At 31.1% G+C, this 23,389-nt stretch overlaps 4 protein-coding genes and 1 long non-coding RNA gene across 8 annotated transcripts; 3 read left to right on the top strand and 2 right to left on the bottom strand.

The window, feature by feature from the left end:
• The first annotated feature begins 67 nt into the window (after nt 1-67).
• LOC140673744 (uncharacterized) lies at nt 68-9,090 on the top strand. 2 transcript variants are annotated; one of them, XM_072906870.1, is made up of 4 exons: nt 68-122; nt 738-833; nt 902-1,053; nt 8,752-9,090. In XM_072906870.1, the coding sequence occupies exons 2-4, from the start codon at nt 740-742 to the stop codon at nt 8,797-8,799; spliced, it is 294 nt and encodes a 97-aa protein (XP_072762971.1). In that variant the 5' UTR covers nt 68-122; nt 738-739; the 3' UTR covers nt 8,800-9,090. The 2 variants fall into 2 exon arrangements, with proteins under 2 accessions (XP_072762971.1, XP_072762970.1); XM_072906869.1 differs by lacking the exon at nt 68-122 and having other exon boundaries at nt 261-833; nt 8,752-9,087.
• Nucleotides 1,258-10,383, bottom strand: LOC140673740 (uncharacterized). 2 transcript variants are annotated; one of them, XM_072906864.1, is made up of 10 exons: nt 10,221-10,383; nt 8,038-8,319; nt 7,284-7,384; nt 6,902-7,137; nt 6,292-6,550; nt 5,681-6,037; nt 5,345-5,497; nt 4,790-5,033; nt 4,297-4,436; nt 1,258-3,622 (listed from the first exon to the last, which is right to left on the bottom strand). In XM_072906864.1, exons 2-10 carry the CDS (start codon nt 8,306-8,308, stop codon nt 3,272-3,274), a joined length of 2,112 nt encoding a protein of 703 aa, XP_072762965.1. In that variant the 5' UTR covers nt 8,309-8,319; nt 10,221-10,383; the 3' UTR covers nt 1,258-3,271. The 2 variants fall into 2 exon arrangements, with proteins under 2 accessions (XP_072762965.1, XP_072762966.1); XM_072906865.1 differs by having other exon boundaries at nt 6,292-6,514.
• Nucleotides 10,384-12,757: 2,374 nt separating this feature from the next.
• On the top strand, nt 12,758-16,621 carry LOC140673930 (phospholipid scramblase 1). The gene is made up of 7 exons (XM_072907190.1): nt 12,758-12,892; nt 13,003-13,095; nt 13,590-13,742; nt 14,649-14,857; nt 15,304-15,453; nt 15,795-15,941; nt 16,108-16,621. Exons 1-7 carry the CDS (start codon nt 12,799-12,801, stop codon nt 16,150-16,152), a joined length of 891 nt encoding a protein of 296 aa, XP_072763291.1. The 5' UTR covers nt 12,758-12,798; the 3' UTR covers nt 16,153-16,621.
• On the bottom strand, nt 13,638-15,383 carry LOC140673935 (uncharacterized). Its single transcript, XR_012048128.1, has 3 exons — nt 15,250-15,383; nt 14,624-14,980; nt 13,638-13,775 (listed from the first exon to the last, which is right to left on the bottom strand). It is a non-coding gene; the product is annotated as an uncharacterized lncRNA (long non-coding RNA).
• Nucleotides 16,622-16,967: 346 nt separating the features above from the next.
• Nucleotides 16,968-23,374, top strand: LOC140673929 (dehydrogenase/reductase SDR family member 7). 2 transcript variants are annotated; one of them, XM_072907189.1, is made up of 8 exons: nt 16,968-16,989; nt 20,959-21,104; nt 21,398-21,550; nt 21,672-21,778; nt 21,895-22,134; nt 22,208-22,327; nt 22,620-22,786; nt 23,158-23,374. In XM_072907189.1, the coding sequence occupies exons 2-8, from the start codon at nt 20,981-20,983 to the stop codon at nt 23,225-23,227; spliced, it is 981 nt and encodes a 326-aa protein (XP_072763290.1). In that variant the 5' UTR covers nt 16,968-16,989; nt 20,959-20,980; the 3' UTR covers nt 23,228-23,374. The 2 variants fall into 2 exon arrangements, with proteins under 2 accessions (XP_072763290.1, XP_072763289.1); XM_072907188.1 differs by lacking the exon at nt 16,968-16,989 and adding an exon at nt 17,905-18,059.
• The last annotated feature ends 15 nt before the right edge of the window (nt 23,375-23,389 follow it).

The raw sequence follows: 23,389 nt of genomic DNA, 5'->3' as shown, positions 1-23,389 counted from the left end.
CGAGGTAATCAGCTGACGGCGATGTGATCAACGAGATGCGTCAATGTGACGTAACCGCCGTTTCGTAATTGTCATCGCGCAGGCCCATCGTCGGGGATGCATTTCTTTTCCGTAATATATAGGTATATACAGGTAGTATATATATATATATATATATATATATATATATATATATATATATATATAGAATTTAAACCATGACGTTTCAAATACAATTAATTATGTAGATGAGTTATTGACTATTATTCGAATGCGTTTTTTATTATTATTCTAAAGTTCAAAATTTGCAAAGTAGTTCGTGAGAATTTTCTGGATCGCGCGAAAAACTAGTAACCCGATGCGCCGATTGATAATTTTTCAATAATCATGGATCCCGATAATTAATCAAATATGACAGAAAATTTTCGATCATTCAACGTCACGCATTTTGAAAGAAACAGAGCGACATCACGTGCTATATTGAACGATTAAATCGCGTTCAAAAATCTATTCGTAGAAGTACAGTCACATTTGATTAGCCAATCAGGACGGGAGAAGCGAAGCTCTCTGATTGGTCGATCAAATCATGATAGTTTTTCGAACGTAATCTTTTACATTTTTTTTTGTGTTGGCGGCAAGACATTCGTATATCTTTTAGAAATCGAGAAATCGTTGCTCTCTGCAACTTTTTTCGTATATAAACCTCGGGAAATTAATCGCGAAATTTATCTGATTAAGTTAATTAATTCAATTCGCAGTCATGTCGAAGGATTCCCATCAAGAGGTGCTCGATGAGATCAACAAAGCGCAGATGGAATTGAAAATCAGGCTCGAACAAGTGTCGAAGCTCAGGGGTGAGTATATTTATATTAATCCGAATGAAAATTCAATTCTGCTAAGAACGGACGGTTATATATTGCAGTTGATTGCGCGAAGATGGAACTGGAATTATTAAAGCTTTATAAACCACGGTGTTTGGATATACTGGAATTATTGCGGATCGTTTCCGAGCCCGCCGCTCCCCCCGGTAATAACTATGATGACGTCATCGAGTCACGCGTTAATCACGAGAAGGTATTTATATTGAAATATATTTATTATATATAGACTTTGAAGACTGATATCATCAGCCGTGTTTAATACTTGTTTTCAAATTCAAGATTCTCTTAAATTTTATTCTAACAGATTAAATTTTCGCTAATTATGTATATATAATTTTTTTAATTAAAAAAAAAAAATTTTTCTTTTAATTCGGATCACTCATTAATTAGAAAAAGATATTTATGTTGAAATATATTTATTACACTTTGAATATAGGACTGACACATCGACCGTGTATCCATAACGCCATTTATAACGTAAATAATAGAGCTTGATATAGACAGTAATAGAGATATTAGATTTTTGCTAACAATAAGACTCATTATTGGAAGCTGCGTCGAGTATATATTAAAGCGTGCGAAAACTTATATTATTATGTAAACAAATCGAGGGACGCTAAATTTTATCTTCGCTGAAATTTCTCGACGCGAGTGAATTTTTTTTACACATATATACGGAAGTTAAGGTAAATTTTCACGAGCCGCTGAGACCGATTGTTTGAGCGACAAAAAGGATCACGTGGCTAAAAATAAAGATATCAATTGGTCATTTTTGATCACGTGATCCTTTTTGTCGATCAAACAATCGGTTTCAGCGCCTCGTAAAAATTTATCTTTACGCGGGAAGTATTGAGGCGCTAAAAGAGATAGACACGTGCTCGCGGCCACGTGTTTTTTTATTTCACTTTCTTGCTCTTTAGATACTTATAGGCCGATATTCATAGTCCGTTCTTATTATTAAGATCATCTTAACTATGATCCAAAGTTGTCTTAAGATTTCGTTCAACCAAAAAAAAAAAAAAAAAAAAATAGTCACACAACATTTTCAGTCTTTAAGACGATCTTAAATATAAGAACGGAGTATGAATATCAGGCTTTAATGTTAATTTTTACACATATATATGTACTTGTATTTCTCCGTTTGATTTCGCGCCCAATTTCATTTGCGAGGCGCACGTCCAGAGTCCTGTCATTCGAACGTGTACGCAAACAACGTACGGTGTTGTTGTAATAACTGTATCTGTGTTGCGGTCTCATTATTATTGTCCCTATAATTCATTAATCTCGTTGTTCAGTTCAAGTGGAAGAGATAGGAGGTCGATGGTTTGAAAAGCTGTACGCGCGAAGAGCACACCTCGCAAATACTTAAAACATTAACTTGCCTCGTCAATTAAATATATATTATCTACTTGTTTTCAAATTCAAGATTCTCTTCAATTCTTTTTTAAATAGATTAAGAGATAAATTTTCGCTAATTAGATATATATATATATATATATATATATATATATATATATTTTTTTTTATGTTTTTTTTAAATTCGGGATTCTTTGAAATTTTGCCGATGAAGAATTTATATGTAAAATCATGAAGAAGTGTCGTGTGCAAAAATCGAGTCGAGTGGTATTACTTCGAGATCTGAATTCACGGTCTCGAATCGAAATAAAATGGATATTCTAAATACTATTATTTTCTTACAGCACTGTCTTCCGGTTCTTATTCCGACAAACGGTATGTAATTCCTGCTAATTATTCCAATCCAGTTTATTTCGATTCGAGAACAATCCTTCGTGTGCCAGCCCGTTAATCAATCCTCAACGAATACCGCGGGGTCTTTCAAACTCCGTTAATTAAAAGAAGAATATTACAGTAATCAATAATAAAATGTAAAAAAAGTCTTACACGCGTAATTACATACTGTACACACACTCACACACGCGCACACATATACAAGATGATATGATTAAAATCAGTCCTTTAAAAATAAGCGTTTAAATAATTTGTTCCCTAAAAATAAGATCACAATAGAGATCACAAAAACTTATAAGAAAATTTACGATATCCGCTGAGGGTTAATCTCTCGATTCATGCTTTTATTATGCAAACATCCTGTTACGGTGCTCCGCCGATTATCCGGACGAAACATTCTGTCAGACGACCAAATAAATCAACTTAAACCACACTTGTCAAGCAATATAAATATATATCTCTATACAACAGCAACAATCTTAATGTAAATTAAATCAATAAAAATCATGACCGATCTCTTCTATTCAAGCCTCAGTTCAGATGATTTCCAGGGAAATCAATCGTTTCGTTCAGACAACATCCGGACAATTGGCGGGGTCTGACCGTACGTCAGGACCGGCGCGCGAAAATCGCAACCTCCAGCGTTCGCGGTCTCGTTCTTCTTATCGTTCGGACATGGTTTGCTGCAACGCGTCGAGGGCGCCCGCGTGGTGCGGACGATGTTCCTCCTGGGTCTCGTACGCCGACGACGCGTCGTAGAAACGTTGGTATTGCGCGTAATAAGGGCGCAGACAGGAGTTCCCCATGCGACACTTGGTCGCCGCGTTCCTGGGCGGCTGCAGCTGCGAGAGCAGCAGCGCGACGTTCGCGCACGACAGTCGCTCGGTTACTGGAGTTCCGTAATTCGGACCCGTCGTAAACCGTCCTTCCCAGGAGTTGAGCGCGTCGCATATCTTGCCAGTATCCTCTGCGTAATTGAGGAGGCAGGATTGCATGTCTTTGTGGTCCGGCGCCTGATATACAGAAATAAAGCGCTTGTTACTGCAAGGAATATCTCTCTCTGCGTAAAATACTCGAAAAAAATATTATATTTTATTATTAAAAATATTATAATAATGTTATTAGAAAGAATATTTAATCAAATATTAATATTCTATTATATTATTTTTAAAAACAGTAAAGATTCTAATATGAATATTATATATATAATTATTAAAAGTTAATATTAAAAAATTAATAATGAATTTTGTAATTATTAATTTATTATAATATTTAATATTTATTGTAATATGTTATTATGAATATTTTATCAGAAAAAAATATTTTTAATATACTTCTAATTAAATAAAATTTTTTCTGAGAATATATTGTGGAAATTCCGTTTTATGCAAATTTATAATTTCTCATATGAAAGAAAGTAAAACTGATTGTTATTTTAAATATTCTAACAATATTCAGACATGAAAAGATATATATATATATATATATATATATATTCCTTATTATATTTAAACAATATTTGAAAGCTATTTTTGGAATTATAGCTTCAGAGAAACATTTATCGCATGTTTTATGAAATTTTAGATTACTATTAGAATTTTGATTTATATATAATCTCCCAATATTATATGATAGAAAATCTGTAATAAAATGTGTAAGAAAATATATATAGATTGAATGGACGTACGCAAGTTTTACAGATCTGTAGCCTCACGCAGGGTGTGTGAAGCAGGAGTTGAACTGCGGGCTGAGTTGCGTATCTGTTCGCGGTTCGGCATTCCCATTCAATAGCTTCTAATGCCCGGCAGTTTTTAGATTCCTCGATGGCTGTATAATCCAAACAAATGTGTATCATATAATTTATGCAGTTGTTATTTAAACAGATTCATTAAATTATAGATAACAAAATTATAAAAGATAGAAATGTATAATAAAAATTAGAATATTGCGTGAAATTAGTAAATATATCATAAACTCGTAGGAAAATAGATAAATAGAATAGTCTGTAGAAAAGGTTTTTGTGAAAATTAATTTTAATTTAGCAAATTGATGAAACATGTTACCCCCAGACAATTCTGTGAACGCTGTTATTGTTAGACTTAGGCCTGGGAGATTTTTCTGTATACAATTTACATATTTACTTTCTGTACGATTCTCTAATTTTTTTTTCGCATACTTACATACTTTGCCGTTGTATCGATTGGTACTGCTTCGTTTTTCATTCGTTCTATCATCATTGTTGCTGTTACTGTTGGGATTGCCGTTGCTATTCTCGCGGAAATTTGACGTCAAATTATTCTGCGCCTCCTGCATCCTTTGCGCCTCTTTCTGAGCCGCGACGTTATTTCGGAGCTCGTTCAACGCCTTGCGCATCTTTTGCACCCAGTAAGCCGCCGCCATTCGCGTCATTAATTTATCCTTCACCTAAACACATTTTTACAAATTTTATTTTATTTTACGATTAATCATTATTTTTGTATAAATTTTTATAATTCATATTAAAGCAATTCAATCTAATTTTAATTACACTTTCTAAAAATATTACATAATATTTAAAAATCGTGAAACAATAATAATAATAATTAATAATTTTGAGAATAAGATACTTTTGAAAAAAATTCCATATTTTAATTACAAATGTAATTTTACATTTTTCTTTACATATATTAAATTAAATTTTAGTTTATTTTTATAATCAAATAAATTTACGTCGTGAAAATTTAGAACAAAATTACCTTCTGCAAATCCGCCTCGTCATCCAAATTAGCATATTTCAAAGCTTCATCGATAATCAAATCTTGAGTGTATTTCAATTTCGAATCTATCTGCTCGAGTTTCTCTTTTCGCGCGTTCTCTTCCTCCTTCGGTTTTAAATTCTCGGCCATGTTCTGTCAAGATTTACAAACTCCTTGATTAGCGTTTATTTCGGAAATCGCGAGAGCTGTTATTTTTTTAAATATATAATTTAATATAAATTAATAATATATATATATGATAAAAATCTTTTATATATATTTTTCTTTAGAAAATATTATATTAATAATAAAGTATAATAATTATGATGTATATACTTCGTAATAACGTTGCAACATCCACTCGTCATCCTGATTTTGCGTGCCCTGTCCAGCCGTGAAAGTGGCCTTCTTCTTTCGACGATCGATGCCAAAATATTGCGACCAATCGACACTCTTCTTTCTGACTTGGACGAAATTCGATTTGGCCGGTTTCGTAGCGTTTTCCTTTTGATCCTTCGGAGACGACGTCACTTTCGGCGGCGTCTCCGACGTGCTCTCGTGACCGTGGTCATGTTCGTGTTGGTGATCGTGATCATGGTCGTGATCGTGTTCATGATCATGATCGGACTTATGAGTATGATTGTGCGCGTCCGTGGATTGTGTGCCGAATAGAACTCCCAGGTCTTGAGCAACCTTGCAATATATCGTTAAATGCGCATTTATATACAGCTGTATATATTATATTGCATTTTTATATACAAAAGTATATTTATAAATATATATATATATATTGGTGTAGCGTTACAATAAATATGTCGTCATGATGGAACGATATAATAATTTAGGAATTAAAGAGCTTATTTTATCAAGAAGACAAATGATTACAAATAATAGAGGATATTATCTTCTTTATGCAAAACGATGAAATTAATTCTTTATTGTATCACCTTAGGATCCGTGGTCTTCAGCTTAGTCTGGGTCTGGGTGGGTCTGGGGCTTCTCTTAGCAACCGGATAGCGCTTCGACAACCTGCGATAGGTGCCGAATTCGCGACCGATAGGATATCGACCGTTCACGTTTCTACGTTCCAACGTAGGCGGAAAATACAGGATGCTCTCATCCTGATCCACGAAATCTTCGTCGTCGCTCTTTCTTGGTGACGAATCCTTGCTAAAAAGATTGCCCCAAGACATTGGTCCTGCCGTTCTGTCGAGCAAAAGCGTTTATTTTTTTTTTCAAATATTTAATTATTTGTCAACATATTTAATTTAATTATTCTTTAATATATTTAATTGTTCTTTTAAGAATTAACTGTTATCAATGTCCTCCATTTTTAATAAGACAAAAATCTTATTGCAAAGCAATGAAATTTTAGCGATATGAATACAATCTTACCGGTACCTCTCAAAAAAATTTTTTTGAATGATTGTCGACATTAAATTAAAATTCATCGGGGATTCATAAATAAGATAAATTAAAAATTTCTTATATTTTATATAATTATGGTTTTTGTATTAACTCGCAGAGAACCTTGCACAGGTCGGGAATGCAACTCACTCGTATACTTTGTTCCCTCTACCAGCTCTATATCTGTCATAAAGCGTTTGTAAAGTGGTTAAATACTCGTCGTCGCCCATCTCGTCGAGCAAACCGTATGGAGAACCGTCCTGCAGTTCCTCCACGAACAGCCTCGCCAGATCCTTGTCGTCCAGATTCAATCGATCGCCGGTGCCGTCTCGTTTGTGACTGCCACTTCGCTCGCGTTCGCGAAAGATCGAGGCTACCGGCTCCTCCTGTAAATGTCAATTTTCTTGACAAATTATCTAGAAATTAGATCCAGCTGCGAGGAGCTAATTTCGCCTCTCTTTGAAAAGAAATTGGCCGTCTCTATTACTACTCGTCTTTTTTTATTAGCTATCTGTCAAATCAAAGAATTTACCTGCTCGGGTAGGTTCTCCAAATAATCGAGCAGTGCTCTCTCGAACAATTTGTTGTTTAGGCCCTGAAGACCTTCCCCTGCCGTTTCTAGCTGGCCGTTATCTGATGCAGTTAATCAGTATAAATTCAATATTAACTCTCAAACTGAACACGTGGGTTTTTCGTATCCGTGCCAAATTTTAATCTATTATTTTAAAAAAATATTAATAAAATCTCGAGGTTGGAAACTTATCCAAAAAATTATTCAAATAATTATATTTTTTTTAAAGCCGTGGACATATAGTATTTTTTTTCGTAAACTTTGAACTTTGAACTAAAAATTCCTGGAAGCCTCTTTGTCCAAAATTATTTTTTCCCATTTTTATTAATTTTTATATTAAACATCTATGTTTCCAAATCTTGATCTAACAAATAACAAAAATGTAGTATTTAGAAATATTTTTTCTTTAACTCTACTACATAAACTTTTAGTTTAAACTTGAAAGAAGATGTGTAAATTTATTTTAGAATTTTTTAAGTAATTTTAGAGTACAAAAATTAACTCGGGCTCCAGTTACCCACGTGTTCAGGATTACGGTGTCAAAAAAAACGTGTTCAGTTTGAGGGTTAAGTAAAATTCATATATAAAAATATTTCTACGTTATATAAATTTATAAATTATAAAAATTAACATACAAGAAGGTGGGATTTTTTGATTTTATTTTTACGCGACGGGAAATCTCTTTTAGAGCCTCTCGAGCCTTTTGCGCTCTTACCGGGCAGGAACTCGATCTCCTCGTCCTCCTCGTCGAAGTCGCGATCGAACTTGCGGTCGGCGCCGCCGCCGTGATACTTAAACGAATGGAGATCGTTATAGTATTCCGGCAAGTCCGCCGCGTCCAGGGATCTCTGCTTTCGCGCGACGGCGTCCAGGGCACTCCTGAGGGAGTCGGTTTCCCGGCTCGGCTGCCGATCCGCGGAAACCGACGCGATCGCGCCGGTTCCCAGGATCATCAGCAGCGGCAGCATCCACCTTCGCGATGCCATTGATGCTTGAACTGACAAGCAGAAATTTACTTTTACGCAATACTCGATATAATCGAAATCATCTAATAATTTCCCTATAATTGATGAATTTATTTCTCTTATAAAAAACACATTTTCCTATTACACACATTTGTTATCTATGTTTTTATGTACAATAGTTATGTATTAATCTATATAAATGTATTTAATTTATATGTATATAAAACCGTGAATTGCATTATTTATATTTCAAAATTTTTTAGATAAAAACTTTAATCCTTATTAATTTTTCTAGTAAATGTTTTATATATTATAATCTCCACTTTTTTTTTTTAAATATAGATTCCTCGATTGAATTCTTTTTTCGACTCTTTAATCGTAAGACTGAATTCTTCATCATAATAAATATATATTATGTCTATTTTGCATACTGTGTACTAAGCTGATATCGATTTTGTTAATAGGGTAGCGAAGTCCTTCGCGCGAATGAAGACGTATCGAGAACGATGTAACGCAACTGCGTAAGAGAAAACAAGATCATAATTCAATTACCGTAAGTCGTAAAAAAATTTTTTTGTACCTTGTGTATAATTGAAAATGATTATAGTTGTAAACAAAATAATAGTAAGTAAACAAATATACTACACAGGAAAAGAAAGGGAAAAAATTGTAAAAATTCTTTAGACATAGTTACTATATAATTGAATAATTGAATAAAGAAAAAATAAAGTAATTCACAATAGATACAAAAGGGTCATACGCATTATATTGAATTAAGTAATTGAACTCTAACGAAGCAATTAGAAACATACACACGAACACAAGTTATCGTCGCGCAATATAAGTCTCTTTCGGGATCGATGAACAATAACGTTCTTTGAACTGATATTTATAAATTATATTTAAATTGAAATTGTATGCAAATTTTTCGCGTATATTAATTTATAAATATTTCCGACGATATTTAATCTTTTTCTTTTAAATATCGTTAATAAAATTTACATTGCGTTTAAATAAAGCTACGTAGCTTTCATTCTACGCAGCTTTATACAAATTAATCCACTGCAGGTGAAACTTTGAGGATAAAATTATACATAATTGAAATAAAATTATATGATTTTAATTATATAATTTATAAGCCGGAAATTGTATAATTAATATAAAAGAATTCTGGTTACAAAATATATATATATATATATATATATATATATATATATATATTATTTTATAACCAGGATTATTTTATATTAATTATACAATTTATAAATTATATAATTATATTTAATTCTTATAAATAATAAGTCGATATGAAACATCTCATTTATGTTTTAATAATGTTGATATCATAGCATATTGTAATCATTTATCAAAGGTATTATCATGTACACAAGTTTTTTTAATATTCTCAACATTTATATGACGCCAAATTGTTAAGAAATTATGTTTAAATCAAATTGTGTTAAAATTAAAGCAGTTGAGTCAGATATTTGCGACGCGAATCAAATTATCAGATGCTGAGCCAACGATTACAGCTTGCATATGTGCCTATGTCATGTTTCACAGTCAGCAACCAACGATTGCATTTTTTTTTCGACGCGAGCAATGTTACACAAAAGGCGAAGCGCGAATTTCGCTTCGACGGCGAAAAACGGAATGACATTCCGTTTCATGTTTGAGTTTGCGGGACGACATCACGATCAACAACGACAGACTTTCCCCTCGCGCACAATTACAGCAGATAATTAATTTAATTAATTCGATTTGCGCTGTATGAGACACATAGACAGGAATGTCAGTCGCGATGCTCGATCGCGGGGATGAATCAAAATCGACGCGACGAGCAAAAGAATAAAGAGTCGAGTGAGAAATTATATATTATATATTAATCGGAAATTAATCGAGAGTCTTTCTCTCAGCGCGTGATGGGACGTACCTGGTCTATTTAATGTCTCATCCGCGTGATACCCTTCGACAAACCCGGATTAGCGGTTTTTGTTTCTTTTTTTTTTATTTTTTACTATACGTCACAATGTCGTTGACGATGATTCCGGATGTGCATGGAATCCTGTTCTGTTCTCTGTCGACCAGGACGATCACCAATGACGACGGCTTTTATATAGGGCGAGACGGCATAGGATCGATAGAAACGCGCATGGTTGTTTGACAGGTAGCTGGCAGCAACAAGTAAAGGAGATGCTAGGCAGGGTGTGCCGTGTGCGCGGTACAAAGAGAAAAAACACGCCGAATTGAAAATTCTACGCTTCTCTTTCGCCTCGCGAGCTTAATCCAAATGAAATTTCCCTGGTTGCAAGCAAGTTAGATGAGTCTTTGGAAATATTTATTTCTTTAATTTCGCGTGGCAAATGGAACAATCTTAAGAACTTTGCTCGTATTTTTTAATCTTATTTCGGCGTAGGCGTATCAACTATCGATTTTTTTCTCAATTTTGGAAAGTTTTGTACGTGAAAATCTTGAAAATTTGCAGTTTGCAGATCATGCATCTGCTTTGCGAGAAATGTTTAGAGAAGCGAAGAACTGCGCCGAAATATTACGTTAAGTCTATCTCGAAAAATAAAAGGACATTAAAACTATTATTTTATATATTAATATAATAATACACTATTTTTCTTCTCACTTAAACTCTATTTGATCTTTTTTTCTATGATTCTTATGATAATCTCCTTAGTTTTTTAAAATATTTATTTATATATCAGAAAAGAGAACAGAATAACTATTATTATATATATTATTATAAAATTAATTGGCAATTAGAAATAAAAGAATCGATTTAAATGTAAATGTCATAGATAAGTATATTGAACGAAGAAATTAACATAGGACGCCGCAAACATTTCATGCTTGCTTTCGCTTCAGTAATTATAATTATAAGTAAAAAAAAAATCGTTAAAAAATTTTAATGAAAGACATAATATTATTAAACAAAGGCTAGGGTTTAACATCAGATTATTCGAATTATAAAAGAGTCAAGACTTTGTTTTTTTCTCTCATTCAGAAGTTGAAGATTCAGAACCTGCTGTTTAATATATTTGTAGATTTTAGATATATTTACATTTTAAATATATTTTAAGTATATTTACATGAATTTCACCGCGTGTGATCTATATATATACTTATACATGTATACGTGTTTTTAACCGAAAGATAAGTACTCGTAAAAGTAAAATCTTATCACGAGTTTTAAGAGTAAAAGCCCGATGATAATGGAAATATTATTTCGCTTGCTGCAAAATTGATTTGGAACGGCAAAAGGACTTAAATCTAATGAATTCATTTATAATATTATATGTGCAAAGAAAGAGAATTTTATTAAGAAAGTGTATAAAAGATCAATGCAATGCGCATATTTTTTTTATTTATTTTAATAATACGCACATTATTTATATTTATAAAATACAATTATACATTTTATTTACATTTAAGATATTATTATATGTATAAAAATTATAAATGGTTTATGAATATATGATGATTAGTATGAATATGCAATTATGTTAATACGCGCATTAAAGTATGTGCACAGAGTGTCAAGTGTAGAAAGTCCAGTAATATTTTATAGAAGGTCCAGTAGATCGATACAATCGACGAGAAAATGATTTTAAAGAATTGAAATAAATACGAGAAAAATGATTCTTTTTAAAAAATATATTTAAATTAAAAATTATATATTTTTCATCAGAATTGCGTCATTTATCTTATACCTTTTTTTTTCTTTTTGCAAAATATTATCCATTTTTTTCGTCGGTTTATACTGAACACTGAAATGGGCTATATATACGCATATATGCCCATTTACATTCTTTTCAAATCATAAATTATCATAAATTATCTATTTTCTCGTAGGTGCTATTAAATGAAAATGTCTACACTCTTAAAAAATATTTTTATATAATAATTAAATAACTGCAAGTAGTCGTCAAGATTAAAATGAAAAACGAGAAATGTAAGAAAATATTTAACGAGATTAATGATCACAATTAATTAATAGCAAAGTTATATAAAATTAGTCACAATCACAGAAGAATAAGATTATATAATTGACTGAAAAAAATATATAAAATACATAAAAATAAACGCAAAGATACATGTATATTCAAATACATTAAACACATATGGGAAAAGAGAAACAATTTTATTTCTACATTTTTTGTGCGCTTATCATTGGTGATTTTTGGCTCTCGATTCGGGTCAGCTCTTTTGTTTTACGGACAAATGTATGTACTATAAGTACTTATATATTATCGATATCTAACATGAGATACTGCTTATCCACGTCAAAGATAAATGGTTGATTTATCAGAGACGATAACAAGGATAGACCAAGAATTAAATCGCGAATCATCTCAACAGTGTTCGCTCGACGGTTAGCGCGCGAATTCGCACATCGCGGATAATTAAACTAAATCTCAGTAGTAAGAAGGAGATATCGATCGCGAGTCTAACTCATCTCGCTCTTATCTCTGTTCGTCGATCGATTTTATTGCAATACATTCATGCGATACACGGAAGCGAATCCGATGATGGAACGGAATTACGCGCAACAGTTGAACGAGGCGTCCACGAGCAGCGAATACTCACCGGCAACCGGTATCAGACAATGAGCGATATCGCGTTCTTATCACACGCATAGGCGCGACGTTATTCTTTTAGAAAACCTACGTTGTAAACATTACACTTTTTTTTTCCGGATCCCTTAGCGACGTCGAGCACGGGGACACAGACGATAGAGATGCAGGAGCACGTGCCGATTATTTACGCCAACAGCACTGTCATCACACGTCAACCGACAGGTAAATATCTAATATATTTTCGCTGACAGTAAGATAACGGCAGATGTTTAAAAAACTAAAGAGATTATCATACTTAAATGGAGAAAGAAATAGTGTATTAATTATTTTACTTCAGTTTGTGTGTGTGTTTTAGTTTTCATTATTAGATCGCAATCGATATTCGTAAATAAAGCTACTTAATTTAAATTTATTATCATTATCATAATCGACAAAAGGAGCATCGCAACTTCAGTTTAGGCTGAGAAAAATCGGCGTTTTTCGTTTGACAAAAATGCCTCGCTCAAGAATTGATAAGGATGTAGGAAGAATAATAGTTTAATTGAATTTCTTCTATACTGTAATTACGGTCTTGGAAGAAGGGTTAAACGAGAGTCTCGTTACGTAAGGCGAGGGAATCGATTTCTCGATTAATGCGAGAGTGCCCGCGCGCTTAATAAAATTCCGAGCGGTCTTTTTAATTTACTCGCGCGCGTATCGTCACATTGCTCTTGCAGAAGGTGAACTTCGATTTCCGCGAAGGCCTATTCCCATCAACACTCAGGACTGGATCTCGACACCCAGGGCGCAATTCAACGCGACCTCCGGCACCCAGTTCTTGGCCGGCGTAGAACAGTTGGAAATTCAGCAGGTTATTGATTTGAGTACTCGTACGTATTTAACGCATCTCACGTACACTCAGCCTAAGAGGAATTTTTAATAATTAAATATATATATTTAATAGTTAAATATATATAAATATATATAAATGAATAAAAATACAAATATCAACTCTTATAATAAATAAAAATATTAATTTATTTTTATTGTGGATTTAATTTATAATAATTTGTAAATGAATTATATATATACTGTGTGTAAAAAAATAGAATAATTACAGGGTTGGGAAGTAACGCGTTAGGTGTAACCGTTACCGTTACAGTTATTTTTTTTTGGTAACGTAGTGATAACTGCGTTACTATTTTTTTTTTGTAACTGTAGCGGTAACGTAGTTACATTTTTTTAATAACGGTAACGAATTTAACAGTTACTTTTATCGTTACTTTTTATATATGGAACCTATTTATAACATATTTTCGACTTTCATATATTCAATCTTCAATTGTCAACAGATATTCATCTTTGTAAGCGCGTTCTGAATACGAACCATAATTATAAGAGTACGACAAATATATCGTGTATTTGACTATAGTTATAAATTTAATGCAAAACCAAAATTTTTTATTTATACTTTGAGTGTTTAAAAATTTTTCCCTTACTATTTATGGTTTTGCAAATTTAAAATAAAAAATTTTAACAAATTTATTAATATTTTAATTATTAATTTTTTAAATAAAATATACTACAAAAGTATATTTTTTATTTAATTCTTCATCTTGTTTTAACATTAAAAAAGTAACGATAACGATAACTAGTTATTTTTTATAATAAATAACGAATAACGTTAACTACTTACTTTTTAAAAGTAACTTTCCCATCCCTGAATAATTATATACATAAATATGTATGAATTCGAACAAGATATACATACACGATTCATGCGAAATCCTCGGTAGTACTCGGTAGGACGGAGAGGGGTAATCAGTACAGGGTAAAAGTGCCACGAGCGGAAACGCTGTTCCTTGCCATGGAGTCCCAGTCGGAAACGGAGTCACGGTTGTGCGGCTTGTACAAGGGTTTCGTACTGAATGTTCTGGACCAATGCGGCGAGACCGCATTCATTATGCGAAAGGATCCCAGTTGGCACGTGCCTGGAGTGCGACAGGCAAGTTTACGGGACAGACGTTATATTAATAAACATGAATGATGTTTATTAATATGACGCCTGATGAGGGGAATGCCCTATGATTATTCCCCGCACTTGCGCCTTCGAATCGATGTTTATTAACTGTCAACGTATCACCTAAGTCAGATATCTTGTGAAAAAGAATATATAAAAGTTCTATACATAGTAAAGGAATATATATATTTTTTTTATATATATAATTAATTTTTTGCATATATAATTATTTTTGTATATATAATAAAAATTCCATTAAGACACAGAAATATTCATTTAAACTCTCTTTAAACTAAGAAAAAACGAATGAAAAGAGCAGAATTGATGATCGACTGTTGGCTATAAAATAAAAAATAAAAGATAAAAGACGGATTGACCTTGGACGAACGAATTTCTATCCTATTGTTTCATCATCTCGTGTATTTGTACAGAAAATTACAGTAGAAAGCGCGCATCTCATCGGTAGCGTGGAGAAGAACTTTAGTATGATGGGACCGAATTTTACGGTGTATGACGCGTTCAAGGAACCTCTCTGTAATATATACGGACCTTGTTGCATGTATAAAGAAGCACAGTTTCAGGTGAATAAATCAACCTTGTAAAGTATGTAAAAATGCCACTTTAAAAATAGCAAACAATCATCCATGCTTAATGCGAATAATATCGTATTATGAAAGCGCGAGTGTGGAATATATTTGCCGCAATATTTCCTCATTTATCGCATTATTTTAATTTACTTTTATTTTTCTTACTTACTAGAAATATGATATTAACATTTATATACAAATAAGAAAAAAAATATTTATAGAATTTATATAAAAATATTTATATATTTTTATATAATTATTATAAGAATATTAAATATTTTTTTACTTATATATATATATATTTATATTTATATGTGTATTTTTTTTCGCTTTAGGTAATATCGTTAGACGGATCGCGTCAAGTCGCATCGCTAATGCATCAATGGGACCACTTATCGGTCGATTATATTCTATTGCTCACATTTCCCATAGATATCGACGCGAAATTGAAAAGCCTGCTTCTCGGCGCGTCATTTTTGATAGTAAGTGATCGATTTTCTATTACATCCCGATAATCGCTTTCTGATTTTTTTAACTATATATATATATAATTATAAAAAAATTATTTAGATATAAATATCGCAATTATACTTATAATTGCACAATTAGATTGCTACATCACGTTTTTAAATTTTCGTCTAATTTCAGGAATATTTATATTTTCAACGAATACGAAAAGCAACCAGGGAATAGATGGTTACAAATAATTTACAATTTAAAGTCTTTGCCGCATATCGTGCTTTTTCTCTATGCTAATGCAAGTAAACTACTTTTTGAGAAACATTATATTTTCCTTTTCAACAAAAATTATTTTTAGAAATGTTACATAAGTGATAAACACAATGATCTAACATCACCTCATTATTATGATTATTCAATATTATAATTAGTTTATGCGCTGCCTACATAATGTATATAATAAATATTCATCATGACTATACAAATGTAATGTTTGCAAAAGATAAACTAAATAAGAATTAGCAAAAATTTCGATTTCCAAAGTAAAATTTCGTGCGAATGAAAGGCAAAATGTCCACAATATAATCTCTCTCTAAAATATATTCTTTTTAGCCATATTTATATTTGTATTATATTCATGTTCCTGTATGCACACAGAATAAAAATTATGTATTATTGAGAGAGGGAAAATTTTATAGAGAATTTTATATACATATATATATATATATATATATATATATATATGTATCTGTATATAATAAAATATATATAATAAAAAATATAATAATTTCAGAATGTTTGATGAAACGTATTAAAGGAAAAATAAGTCTTTTCTGTTTCAAGTGATTTCACAATAAAATCGCTCTTTGAACATGCTTATCAACAACTACTGTCTGCTCAAATGCTTAAAGAGATAATATGCGACAAGCAGTTTTCCATATGCTAACATGCGCCACGATAGTTAGATAAATTAATTAGATAGTTAAATGTTTTGACGTGTGATAGAATTCGAAAAAGATTTGCTTCATGTATCAGTGTCAATCGATGAGATATTAATCTATAAAAGAAAGAGTAAGTTGCGAATTAGAATTAATAGAACATGTAGAATTAAAATTAATATACTATATAAAATTTCTAGTCGATTTTTGTACTCAAATCTTCCTTAGAAAGTAATAATACTAATCCCTGCATCTTCAGTTATCTCATGTTAAATATGATTTAATTCAATCTAGCTCGAGATACAAAGAAAAGTTTTTTGAAGTCGACCTTTAGCATTCTATTCTGACACATCTTTTATATTGATTCGCTTTTTCTACCTCTTTGTCGTGGAAGATAATGAATAATGGTAGAGGAAGATCAAGACGCTTCATATTACATCATATTAAAATAAAAAAGAGAAAGGAAAGAATTTGCATGGAGACAAGAAAATTTAAGCAAATACAAAATCAATTCATCGAAATTTTGAATTTTGAACAATTTTATTATTATTGATCGATTTGCTATCGCGCATATTTATGTTTCTCAGTATTATCTGGGCTTAAATCATCGAGTTAAAAATATCTTGACAGCATTAACTGCAGATATAGATAAGAAGAGGTCTTGATTTTTAATAAAAAATAAAATAAAAATTTGAAACTATTGATTTCGATTAAACTTAACGACATTTGGCTAACTTATACGTGTTTTAATTTAAATATTATTTATACGTGCTCCGAATATATTCGAATCATGCCGGATTACGTTCCTTGAGTTACTCCTTGGAGTACAACAGTATTAGAGAGTGACCAATAAAGACGAAAGGAAAAACAATCTTTATCCTGATTGTCAATGAAATGTTACTCTATTTCAAAGAGTAAATTTTAGAACGTAATCCCGAGGTGTCAATCTGTCAACTGCCTTTCTAATATCATTTTTTCCTTGTACAAAACTCCGTCTTGCTTAATATAATTTTTTCTTGTACAAAGCTCCTCTACAAGTTTTACAAGTCTATGACTTAAGTCCGCATATGGTTGTAATGTTGAGATGCTCGATTCTCTTACATTATTCTCGTCGACGTCTGTTGACGAAGTCGTTGTATCACCCATTGTGTACGTGTCTGCTCTGATTATTTATAGTGACCCCTTTAGTTTTTAGAAGAACTGGTAAGTTAGAAGAGTGAGTGAAGGTATATAAGAAAGAGGAATACATAAATCTAAAGATAGAAGAGGTAAAAAAAGATATAAAATAGATATAAAAAGATTGAATTTTGCGTCGAATACAGGAAGGGTAACTAAGAAGATAAACCATGCACGTCACTGTACTTGAGAGATCTTTCATATAAATTATTCGGAAAGCATCTTCTTTCAAGATAGCGTTATTGACATTTGACATGTGACTCGATTTGACACGTGACTTATTGTTAGTAAAATAAGGATAGGTAGTTTTGGATCATACTAGTAAAATAAAAATTAGTTTCTTTAGCTAGAAATAAGAGATGTTCAAAATGTTTAATCGATATATAATCAATCATAAGGAATATTTTATAAACGATTTTATTCGATTTGTTATTATAGTTTTACATTTTTTATACTTAAATGAATTATATTCTTTCTGTGACAAATCTACAATTAAACCTGAGTATATAAGTTTGTCCTTTTTAGCTGGGAAAAAAATAAACTCTAAACTAATTATCAGTTATGAAGAACAGACCTTATATATAGGGTGTTCAAGAACGAAAGATGAGGATTTTGTCTGATAACTGCGCGTTTGCGCGCGCGGTTATCAAGCAATACAACTGATAATAAATTCCGAGATTAGATATAAATTATTCATTTTTTATTATACATGACAAAAATTGTTTGACGATTTTACTTATACCATATGCATATTATCACCGTTATGTGTCGATAATTATCAAAATGAAACCTACTATTCATTCTCGGACACCTTATATATTTGTTACTGTCATTTTTTTAAAATGCTTCTTGGAGACGCTACTTTCAGAAGATACTAGAAATAATTTGCAATTGTATATTGAAATACATAATAATATAATTGTAAGTAATGATTTATATCTAGTCTCGGAATTTATTATTAGTTGTATGTGCAGATCTAATATATAAATTCGGTATTGTGTGTTTTAATATATTCAAAGTTATTTACAAATAAATAATTTATAAAAGTAACAAGCGAAAAAGATAAAATTAAAAAAAAGAGAACAAAAACATTTTTTGACAAGTACAAAATGTTTGTAAGAGATATTTTAGATAGAAATATTAGATAAAATATGACATTTGAATATTGCTATATTTTTCTGAATATTTCTCTGGTACTGAAATTATTTATTTTAATGCTAGAAGTTAAAAAAATATTGTTCAATTTAGTTTTCTATACATTTTAAATAACGTATATGCCACAACAACGGGATTTTTTTCGCGGTTGTCATAATAATAGAGAATATACAACCGCGAATACACAATATAAAATTATTTTCTGGCCATCAAATTTCATAAATATTATATTCTTTGTATTGTAAAAAATTTTAAGATTATATTATCTTTATATTACATTTTTAGTAAATTTTTAAAAACTCTTAATTTACATCTTACATTTGATTTATTTATCATAACAGAGTGTATATTTGTATATTAGTATATGTGTACAATTGCATATTAATATATTCAGTAAAAAGAAAACAAATTATTATTAATAATTTGGCAGTTATTAAGTATTAAAATTTAGTGATATGTTATGTAACAAAAAAAATAAATAAAAATTACGTGTATACAGTAAATGATTTGAAACTATATAGTAATTAATATTACCTAGTTGTCTTTTATCTGTGTGCATATTCTAATAGCTTGTATCTTTTTAACCTTCAATCTGCTTTGCCCGGTAAAAAATTTGTTATGTATAATCATATATGATATATGACCATATAAAATTATATAGAAATATATAAAATTTTATATAAGTTACGTATAATTATATACAATAATATATGACTTATTGTATAATTATATATAATTTAATATTAATGTTGGCTAAATGTCAGTCAACAATAATACAAAATTATGCATACTATACATAACTATACACAACTTATACAGAATTTTATATATTTTTATTATATTTTTATATTGTTATATATAATTATATATGAGAAATTTTTTACTGGGTGGTTAGAATTAATTGAGACTAATTAATTATTACTAATTGCGTAATATTCGAGGATATATCTTTTTACATAATAACAGAATCTGCAATGCGATGTTAAAGTTTCAAAGGACAACGATTGAAAATTAAATCTTTGTTTAAAAATAAAGAGAAAACGCGACACGCGTATTCTAGTTTCGATTTTGAAAGTATTTTGAATTTAATGCGAAATGTATAAAAGACAGAAAGAATATCACAAACAGTATTGAAAGCGTTGACACCTAAAAACTTTTGAAAATTATTCAGGAGCGTAATCTTGATGATATGTATCGTATGCAAAAAGTCTTTTGAATAGAGATATAAGATGCGAGAGAATAAAAAACGCGATTGAGAAATAGAAAAAGAACGCTGCTCATGGGCTCGTTAGTCCTTATCTCATCATATGCAAACATAAGTTTCCCTCTTCTCGTATGATCGTGGAAAAACACTTAGATAAGAACACAAGAGGCTCATATACAGCGTTCTCTTCCTATTCCTTTATCCATTTACGAATTAGCATAAGACTCGCGCATTTTATTTTCATATCTCTATGTTTGGATCTGACTTGGAAATTTACTATAATTTATTATTAATATTTATTACATAAGAAAATAGAAGAAGTTAAATTTAATAAAAGGAAAATATAAGATAATAAAATCTTTCTACCAAAACTAATAATTTTTTCAAAAATATAAATCTCTCTCTCTCTCTCTCTTTAGATTTTCTAATAATAAAAATTTTTATATCGATTGAGATGCGCGTTGAAAAAATACACATCACTTAAAAGGAAGACACAATTGCATTAAAAAAAAAATATATATATATATGTGTGTGTGTGTAATAATAATTTCAGTGGTTTATTTGCAGGGATTTTTGGAATCGTGATAATATGGCTTTTCTCGCAACTGTTGGTCTGCTAACTCTACTCTATTATCTCGCTTATTTTATTTTTGCTTCGATTTTGGATTGCGATATATTACTCGCTGTAAAGGAGATATTCGGCAAGCCTGTGTGTAAGTATATTTATCTTTACACTAATCTACAAAGTGACGAGAAATTTTTCTTCGATCAATTATAAATCAGATGAAATAAATGATGTGTACGTCTGTACACACAATTTGGCAACAGAAGAATTCGAGACAGAGTTTTCTCTTTATATAACATTTTACATATACTTAGTACACACACATACATATAAAAATAAAATTCTCTCTCGCCAAATCTGTTGTAACTTTATATATCATCTAAAATAGAAGCTCAAATGTATAAATAAATCTACATCGATTTATTTTGTGTGTTGCCACAGCTTCGTTGAGAGGCAAAGTTGTATGGATAACAGGCGCATCCAGCGGTATCGGAGAGCAACTGGCCTACGTGCTGGCTAAAGCAGGCTGTAAATTAATCTTGTCCGCTCGAAGGATCGCCGAATTAGAACAAGTGAAGAGGAGGTGTCTGGAAGGTAGATTGACACGTTCGTTCCAACAAATAAACGATTTTTCTCCATATATGTAACTTGAGATACTAAACTGCGTTATATTGAAACATGCTGAGATTTTTATAAACGTTTCACTTCTCTTCAGAAAATGAATACTTGAGCGACGACGATGTGGAAGTGCACCCCTTGGATTTACTTGATCTGAACTCGCACGAGAAAGCGTTCCGACACGTGCTCGACAAATTTGGCAAAGTATGTACTTTGACGTATCTACGATCTCACGTTGATTCGATGAAATCTTTTATATTTGTCATTTTTATTATATGTATATTATTTATTCCCTATTATCTTTTATCTGGACATTTCAGTTGGATATACTCGTTAATAATGCCGGTCGCAGTCAAAGGGCAGACTGGGAGAAAATCGAGCTGACAGTTGACAAGGAGATGTTCGACTTGAATGTATTCTCCGTCTTATCCTTGAGTAGATTAGCGGTTAAGCACTTTTTACAGACAGGCAAGGGTCAAATTGTCATTAACTCGAGCGTCGCGGGATTTTTACCGGTAGTTAGGTCGGGGTCCTATTGTGGCGCTAAACATGCGTTACACGTAAGTATGATAATTTTTTTAACCAAATGCAATAATTGTTAAACTTTGGACATTAACATTAAATTATTCACAGGGTTATTTTAAATCACTAATAATGGACCACCATGATAAACATATCGACGTGACGATCGTTTGTCCGGGTCCGATACAGACTAATTTTCTAGCCGAGAGTTTCACAGAGAAATCTGGCGAAGTATAACATGAAGCACTTCAATTTCATTTATACAAGAGTATCCTATAAAATTTGAGATACGATAAAATATATTATAATGATACAACTGCTGTATAAAAATAGTAATGTAAAAAGAGTGCGTAGAATTCACTACTTTATTTATGTTTTTCTGAAAGTATTTTAGTGAAATGAAACTCTTTTCCTCTCTCTCAAGTTTCGTAGAACACTCTGTATATTTTTTTTTGTTAATTGATTATAATGTATACACATATTTAACTAATTTATTGTAATGTTATTATTATTATTATTTTAGAAATACGGTATAAACACGGAAGTAGCCACAAACAAAGTTAGCGCGGAACGTTGCGCAACTTTAATGGGCGTAGCGATTGCGAATAAACTGGACGAAGTGTGGATCGCCAAACCGACTGCGTTACGATTGATTTATATACTATATTGTTTCCCGAATTTTGGAAAATGGTATATATACCTCTTTCACTTAATTCTTTTACTGCATGTAATTAAATTGATCAAAAATTTCATTCAGTTTCTTCCTCATAGCTTTTAAATCCTGTTCTTAAACTATTCAACATTTGTTAAATAAAACTTGCTGATTTAAAATTTTATTGATAATTTTATGTGTTGTGTAACAAATACAAAGCATTTGAAGAAGTAGACTTTACAAATATATATAATAGAGCATAAAATTATATAAAATAGAGTTGTACTACAATTATAAATTATTTAAAGTGAGCTTATAGCAAGAAAACTAGAAAAAAAGGGCAAAACTGAATGAATCTTTCGATCGACTTTAATGTAATTGTATTACTAAATTTTGTATTTTTACAAAGGTTGGTGAAAACCCTGGGCCAAAAATACCTAATGAAAATACGAGATGCTAAGGTTCCCAGTCAGAATTAATACTGTACCATCACTAGAATAATCTAATGATAACTAGTGATTATTTTTACATTGTTTTTTAAAATTTTTTGTACATGTGATATGCCATATAAGGTTACATACTCTATATATATATAATTATACTGTAATATGTATTATTTTTTTTAATTTTATTAAATGCCT

This window comes from Anoplolepis gracilipes, chromosome 15 (genome assembly GCF_047496725.1).
Source record: "Anoplolepis gracilipes chromosome 15, ASM4749672v1, whole genome shotgun sequence".
NCBI classification, from domain to species: Eukaryota; Metazoa; Arthropoda; class Insecta; order Hymenoptera; family Formicidae; genus Anoplolepis; species Anoplolepis gracilipes.
The sequence above is the reverse complement of the archived record's forward strand: the minus strand, read 5'-3'. Positions and strand labels throughout refer to the sequence as shown.